Genomic DNA, 8,565 nt, shown 5'->3' with positions numbered 1-8,565 from the left:
TTGATAGGAACCATAAAGAAGAAAATATCAACATCTTAATAAATACATACAATGTAAAATTATTTGAAAAATTAATATGAATATGAACACCTATGGGAATCCTGAGGCAACGAAAAATGTGGCTATTTTAACTGTGCTTTGGTAAAAACTGATCACTATAGAATAGATTATGATATTAATACCTGTTGCTTTTTTGAGATCGAAGGTATATGTGGTTTCCACTACATCTGTGTTGAGTTGAACACCATTTATTTCATCTCGTAACCGTTTGATTTGTATGTAGTAATGGACCTTATCCTGTGCGCGTGGGAATTGGGCGCACCTGGCACTTGAAGACGGCATCACAAATATATGCTGAAGATATAAATGATTAGGCTCAGGATACCATGGTAGCATATAGGACCTCACGCCTTTCAATTGGAAAATAATAAAATATTATCTGTTAACTTGCAGTTTTAAATTATATTTGGTCAAAATAACAACACATCACTCATTATTACTCTAAAAATTTTATCAAAAACATTTTAATACACAATAAGTGATATCCAAATATATAAGTATATAAACAAAATACATATAAAAAATAAAAATGCAACAAAATTTGAAACGATTATCTCACCGTGTTAGTTCCTGGTATCCGTTCAGCTTGTCGCCCGAAAAGAAAATCTTTTTTCTTTTTTCCGAACATTTCTTTGCTAAATATTTCATAAATACCTTTTCCATTAAACACAGCTATCTTGGGCTGGTAAATTTTAATTTTCTCGATTAATTCTTTCCCTCCTTCTCGGATCTCTTTGCTGGGAATAGAATAAGTTTGTAAACAATAACTCTACAACACACAAAGTGCATGCATTCAGTTCCCGACATAGTCGCCAAAATTAACTGTTGCCACCAGGCCTGTGCATATTAGACTCGTTTTGTAAAACAGCTACTTTGACATTTATTTGCGTACCAACATCAGAGTGAATGACACTTAACAGGATAAAGCACCTTTTTTTTTTTCGATTGCCATTTTACATTTTTTTTTCAAACTTACATTTTTTTTACACTTTTTTTTGAAAGCCATTTTACAAAAAACAGTCTATCCTATGCAGGTCCACCCTGGAATTTTCAGATTTGAAAATCTAATACATATCACACAGTATGGAAGCACGGACACCACCAACAGCTACAAACTTAACAAGACAATGTGATAACATCAATTCAGACCTCGAAATTCACTGTGGCGATTTGCAAAATTAATCACCCATGCCAATATATTAACATTACAGTTCGGTGGCGATTGCCACGCGTTCATTTCAAGGCCGTTGTTGTCACTCTACCTTGTCAAGTCTTTAGCTGAAGGTGTAGTACGTTGTACAATGGTGGAAAACCCAATCCCATATTCCATTAACTCAACATCATTATCGGATGTGACAGGTTTCCCAACCATACCAGATAAGTTGATACATTTCCCTAAACATAAAAATAATATAAATACAAAAGAAATATAATGTCTCAGTGGCAAAACAAGCAACACCAGTTTTTTAAATGGGTAATGGGGCAACTCTGGCATAAATCCTATGCCCCTATTGGGCAATAGGTTATAGCACCTATTACACACAGTCTATTCCCCCCATATATCTACACTGGTCCTTGTATTTGCCACCGAGACACTTCTACCTTGACAGGTCCTTGCTTCCTGGTGTAGTCCTCGCTACAATGTTAGTAAACCCGACCCCAAAGTCAAGCGCAAGGTAATCTTGCATCCCCGTCATTGGCTCGGGGATCATACCCGACAAATATAAACATTTCCCTAAAAAAGAAAAATCCGATCCAAAACTTATAAAAATATGGCTAACTCCGCCCTTTGTTTCACGACGTGCCTCAGTGTAGGACATTACACAGGCAGCAATTGTAAAATAATTGTTTAAAAGCAAAAGTTTACTAAAATATGGGGCAATGGGCCTACTGCCCTAAATCGCATGTCTCGTCATTGTCGGGGCAATGCTTGCTATAGGAACTCACCCATATAGAATGGAAATGTGGAATATGCTAACCGAAAATTTAACATAAATGTTTAAAACATTTTTTTCCGCAGCAACATTAGTTTACGGCTTTATAAGATGCCACATTGTTTAAATATTATGTTGTTATTGCCCATATACAACAAAACTGTTGCTTTTTGTGACAAAACTTGTAGAAATGGTTTCTTGTTTAATACAGTACTTTTGCAGCATCTGTTTTCGCCTAATGTATTATGATATAATACTTTAATTTAAGAAAACCGTGGGAAAACTTAGATAAATGGTTTTCTATTGAAAACAGTTTGTTTTTGCATCCAACTATTTATGCCTAACGCAATTATGATACAGATGCATAAGATATGTTATTGTTCTGCAAGAAAACTGTAGGAAAACTTACAAAAATGGTTTCCTGGACCAGCGTAGTGATGTCCCTTGTAGGCGGCAAACAGACCAGGGTTGATCCCAATCTATAACAACAACAACACAGGTGTTAAGCTATTTGTGGAAATACTTAATGAGAAAACTTAATGAGCATGGTATGTGTTAGGGGTGTACCAAGCCGAGATCCAACTCAAAAACTTGTGTCAGAGTGTTTCCTTTTTGACGCTCGGCTGACATTTGGACCGAGCCTTATGCTATTGCTATATTGTTGCATGTGAAATATAATACTGTGTAATAGTAGCGAAAACTACTATGTGTGTAGAACAGGGGTGTGTCAAGGAATTCATATTTAGGCAAAGTCCAAATATATTTGTAAATATTTGTTTACAGTAGGTGGAAAACCAGATGTGCAGCGCAAAGGGTGGTTGTTTCATGTCTTAGTTTTGTGACCATAGCGGTCACTCCAACCCAGTGGTCATTAATGGGTTGTACAACCTAAGACCAGGCATATCACCGAGGTAGGAGTGGACCTCACCCATATAGAATAGAATGTGCATATACAATGTTGGGGTAATGGGCAAACTCTGGTCTAAATCCCAGGTCCCATGGCATGGCTTACTGTAGGACCTCACCCATATAGAATAGAATGTGCATATATAATGTTGGAGTAATGGGCCAACTCTGGTCTAAATCCCCGGTCCCATGAAATGTGGGACCCACCTATATTACAATATATTACAACTAATATGGAACTCACAATTAAAATATCGAGTCCATGTTTTATTCGATCTGGTAGCAACCTCGTCATTAATTCTTCCTTTGTGACTCCTTTGAATCTAGAGGTGTATCATGGGGGAATTAATAAAATAGAATACAGGTGCACAGTGGCGCAGCCAGAAAAAAAATAAGGGGGGGGGGTTTTAATCAAAAAATTTTCAAAAATCATTTTTTTTTTTTTTGGGGGGGAGTTTTAAAAGGAGTAAGGTCGCAACACCCTAAACCCCTCTGGCAGCGCCATTGCAGGCGCATATAACCTGGGTTTTCTGGTTAGTATTAAAACAAACATGACGCCCCATATTATATATGATGCGATTTTCATCTTAAACCTTTTGGTTTTTAAATAAATAAATTATCAAATACTCTCGAATAGGTTTGACAGTCAATATGTGAGTAAAACCTCACTGTGCAAACAAAAAGAAAAGCTCTATATATTAGAAAACTTATATTATATACAAAACTTATATAGAAAAAGTTTATATTTGAAATAAAGAAGCCACGCACACAAAAGCTGCAACAGCTTTCGTATAAAGACATGGAAAACTAGGCTAATAAAGTGACCTAAATAAGATGTCAAAACATAAGTTTGCAAAACAGATGGCAAGCCAAGCTTGTATGATTTTTAATACACCAGTGAAGTTGATATTAAAAAACTTAAGGGGTTGTAAAAATAGAACATGTCAGTTGCTGTAACTAGGTTTGTACTTCTTCTGGGAATATTTAAAGGATAGGTTTTGCATACTCTGCAAGATTGAAGGCTTGAAGCCATTGCTGATGGCCCTATTGCTTTATTTAAATTTAAACTGGTGTATGAAAATGCCACCACATCTATTTAGAATACAAAGCAGTGATAATTTACATATTAATGGAGCTATAGGAAAATTCATTTCCAATATTGCACAAATTAGCATAGGAATGTGGTTTGCTTTAACATTTAAGGGATATATTTTAATATTAGAATCAGACTTAAACAGCTGATGTTAAATTTCCTATACTAACATTTAAACCAAATGGTGCTGAAATCAACTCGTAAGCAGACACGAGATGTATGGAACAGAACACCTGTGTTATAACAACTGTCATTGCCCAGCCATGCAAAAATAAACAAGTTTCATACGTGATAACGCATAAGCAGGCATGCGGGGTATGGAACAGAACACGCATGCTATAACGACTGCTGTTGCCCATTTAGTATTCTAAATAGCATGCTTTGACATTGAAACCATATAGAATAGAATGTTTTGGTTTAAAGTAATGGGTCACTCTGGCCTAAACCACAGGTTACAATCCCAGGCCTGCTTTCATATGATCCCACCCATAAAAAAACATGGGAATTATGGGCAACTGTGGCTTATATCCGATATAAACCTACACAACCCACCTATCCACAGTTCTCTTTGTTTTTTTCATGTTGTCGGTAATTTTTGTTTGTTTGGACGGAGTCGCTCCACTTTCAGGTTTAATCTTCGGCGGGCGGCCTCGCTTTTTAACAACGGGGGAAGACCCATTTTGCAAAGTTGCCATTTCTATTCTGTTTACTACTGCGAAAAACAAGGACATAATAATCAAGGATTAAGTGCTAGAAAGTATATAACATGCAAAAAGTCCAACAATTTAAATTTGTATAATGTTAATGTGAGTAATTTAGACTTTTAAAAACGAAAACAGATAGCAACAACTAACAACAAGTAAAGGGGAACAAATACAATAATATAATATTATTCTGCTGACTATAAGTTTTTGTGTGAAGTCATATTCTTCAGTTCTGATTACTAATGTAAATTGGATGGGCAATTTATACAAGATTGTTAAATGGTGGTGGATACGGGTTTAACCTAACATTCTCTGGTTACAAGCCAAGTTAAAAAGTTCGACTTTTATGAGGATTAAAGTTTTTAATTTTTTTCACACCTTTTGTCACTTTAGTTACAATAAGATAGGTCGGGATAATATGCAAGAATAACGAAAAAAACGGGGATTATGGTAAAACGACACTTCATGTGACATGTTATCAATTTAAAGTTTAAAACACTTATTGGTTAAAATAAAGGAAAATACGCATGAAAAACGACGATTGCTAACATAACTATATTTATTACTTATACATTCATTACAATATGATTCTGACTTTTGCAAAACGTTCTAATATTTTGTTTTTCATTTCTAAACGTTATTCGAAAATAAATACATTCTTTTGTAAACTAAACACGCATTTTCCACAAATTTAAACGTAAATAAAGCTCATATTTATAATACAACAGTATATATACAGTATTTTATATCTCCTCCTACGTTACTTCTAAATATTTCGTAAATTTTCGATGAAATTCCACAAAAACATCAAACCCGTTCGCTTCTTCAAAGTTTGGACGTCATAACCATTTAAAAAATACAGTCGTTTCGACAAATTGCTGAGCTTGGTCGTTTCGGTTGCAACGAATAAAGACGCGACAGAGGGGTCAAAATTTTGACTGAATATATTTTTAAAATAATAATCTTGGAACTTGGGCGTTTTCAGCACCTACAATTCTACAGAAAGAATACAAAACAAATAAATTTAAAGCACAAAGACAAAAAATCAACACAAATTCTCATCTAAACAAAAGAACAGGTTTTTAAGCTCTTAGGCCAAATATAAATTTACATGTAAAACTTAGTAATTTTAACCACAGGGCCACGGAATTCCACTTACATCTCATTATTATTATTGTGCGATGCATTATAGTGTTTGGTAAAGAGAATTTGCCAATTCTAGTTAATCGCTGTAGTAGAAAAGCACAATTTGTTTTTTTGCAAAAATAAAACATAAACACAAAATAAAAGAAAACAAAAGGTAACAGATTTCATGATTAAACAATATATAGTTCCTCAATGTATTTATACAACATGCAACTTATAGTATTTCTACACCATGATTTATTCAAACATAGATAAGTTGAAAGATTCCCTGTATGGTATAATACGGTCAATATTGGGCATTATTTTAACTTGACTGTAATCTTTTAATGACATGAGTCGAACTTTATTAGTTTTAATATCAGCAATTACAAAAGGTCCCGAATAAGAAGCATCCACGTTTAACTCGTCAAACGGACGTTTTCGATTGTTTGCCAACAAAACCTTTTCACCAACGGCAAAAGTTTTTTGTGTTTCAGAATCGGTTCCTTTACGTGCGTTATCCAGGATTTGTTGACTTTGAGATTGTTTTACGTTCTCCACAACCTTTTGGTGAACCCTGGCCTCGGGTAATCGACTTTTGTTGGCAACACTGTCATAGTTAGGCTGGAGGATTTGGTTCAAATCAAAATCCTGAACAAACAAAAATATTTTAGCATCCAATGATTTAAAGCCAGAAACTTGAATGAATAAATGTAACTTATTTATCTATGTGTGTGTAAGACACAAGTCAACAATAGCACGTCTTGTGCCCGCTTACAAGTTACCACGTATGTAAATTATTTATCCTCGCATGGCGGGCTACAACAGTCGTTATAACACGGGTGTTCTGTTTCATACACCTCATGCCCGGTTACAAGTTACCACAGATGCAACTTATTTATCTTCACATGGTGGGCAACGACAGTCATTATAACACGGGTGTTCTGTTTCATACACCTTGTACTCGCTTACGAGTTACCACAAATGTAACTTTGTGGGCGATTGTTTCTCTATATGAACCCTCCACTAATACATAACACACAACCCACCCCATCTATTGAAGCAATAGGATCGGTCTTGGGCACGGGAGGCATCCTTGCTTCACGTTTATGCAGCAGGAAGAATGGAGTGTACCTTGTAGATGGATGCTTCTTTGTCCTCATAGTAAACAGCATACCATCGATATAATGCGGCCAATCATATGCATGCTCCATTACAAGGCTTAGGAATGCTCTGTGGGTGAAATTTAGTTGAGTAAAAATACTACGTGTTATACTCTGTAATCTGTATTCAAAGCTCTATAAACATAATAAAGCTACTAAATTATATAAGTTATTTTAGTAAGCTTAGGAATGCTCTGTTGGTCAAATTGAGTTGAATGTTTTTTTGTACACTGACACTGTTACACACAAATATATAAAATAAATAAAATACTACATATACTCAAAAGCAATAGACATAATAAAGCTATTTAAACATGTAGCTTGATTAGACACAAGACAAGTTATTGTAGTGTTTTATTTAATTTACTGTTTACTGTTTGCTAAGAACTTATTTTGATAGCAACACTTTTTAACCTAAATAATTTTAAATCATCTAATTTTATCCAGTGTAAAACAACTGTAGTCTTTTTAAAACTAATTTAAGTCACTTATTATTTTGGACTAATGTATGTTAAATAAAAATTGAAAACATAAACCCTTTACCAAGTTTTAAGGTTAAAAGATGATGTAATCAGCAATTATAAACAACTTTAGGTTAACACTCACGCTTGTCTATCTTGAGCCGATTTATCGTCGAAACTTTTCATATGCGGGTGGTAAACAGCTTTAACATTATGTTGGATACCAAGTTGTTTGCAAAGTTCATTGTTCACCTGTTTAATGCAAAGCATTGAATAACCTACTATGTCAACATATATTACTATATTAGATTGCTTTTAATAAGAGTTGCATGAATTACAAATTAGAATAAACTCCAGTACTCTCATAGCTTGCCAGGTTACAAGTTTTTCGCCACTTTTCAGGAGTTAATTGTAGGTGCCACAATACAGTACACATGTGTTATCTTATAATTGTGTTTGTGTACTGTACGATAAATTACATTAATTGTGAATTTGTGATGTATTGTTACTATGAGCTTTTTGTAGGCTACATAACTTTAATATTTGTATCATATTAGATAAAACTGGTTTTAATACCTTCATAGATTTTCTGTGTAAAATACATCCTTATGCTATGATAAGAAATATGAGAACTCACAAAAACATAACAATAAACAAAACAACTGTATTTGTTTATAGCATTAAAAAAGTTGTAATTACTTTATTTTAAACTCTAGCAAACCTGGTTAATGAATTCCGATGGTTCATCAGATAAAACACTTTTACACGCACCATGGCGGTAGAATATGAGTTTCAAACACGCAGCAACCTCAGCCGGGTATTTATTGCATATAGGAAATGCTTCAACCCATTTACTATAGTAGTCTGTAGCTGTGAATATGAACTTGTAACCTTCAGTTGTTTCATTGACGGGTCCTATTATCTCCATTGATAAGATCTCCCATGGTTCGCTCACCTATGGATGTTTAATCTTTGATTTAGTTTGATATTTATTCTATATGGGTGAGGTTTTACAAAGATGCAATGTCATGTAATGTAGGCCAGAGTTGGTCCATTACCCCAACATTGTATATGCACATTCTATTCTATATGGGTGAGGTCCTACAGTGAGGCATGTCA

The 8,565-nt window shown here is 34.5% G+C and overlaps 1 protein-coding gene across 1 annotated transcript; it reads right to left on the bottom strand.

Moving 5' to 3' along the window:
• Positions 1 to 90: 90 nt before the first annotated feature.
• On the bottom strand, positions 91 to 5,538 carry LOC104266612 (G/T mismatch-specific thymine DNA glycosylase-like). The gene is made up of 7 exons (XM_009863268.3): positions 4,546 to 5,538; positions 3,145 to 3,223; positions 2,404 to 2,473; positions 1,323 to 1,455; positions 620 to 797; positions 183 to 354; positions 91 to 101 (listed from the first exon to the last, which is right to left on the bottom strand). The coding sequence occupies exons 1-7, from the start codon at positions 4,722 to 4,724 to the stop codon at positions 91 to 93; spliced, it is 822 nt and encodes a 273-aa protein (XP_009861570.1). The 5' UTR covers positions 4,725 to 5,538.
• Between the last annotated feature and the right edge of the window lie 3,027 nt (positions 5,539 to 8,565).

Source organism: Ciona intestinalis, unplaced genomic scaffold (assembly GCF_000224145.3).
Source record: "Ciona intestinalis unplaced genomic scaffold, KH HT000113.2, whole genome shotgun sequence".
Taxonomy (NCBI): Eukaryota; Metazoa; Chordata; class Ascidiacea; order Phlebobranchia; family Cionidae; genus Ciona; species Ciona intestinalis.
This window is presented reverse-complemented; position numbering and strand designations above follow the sequence as displayed.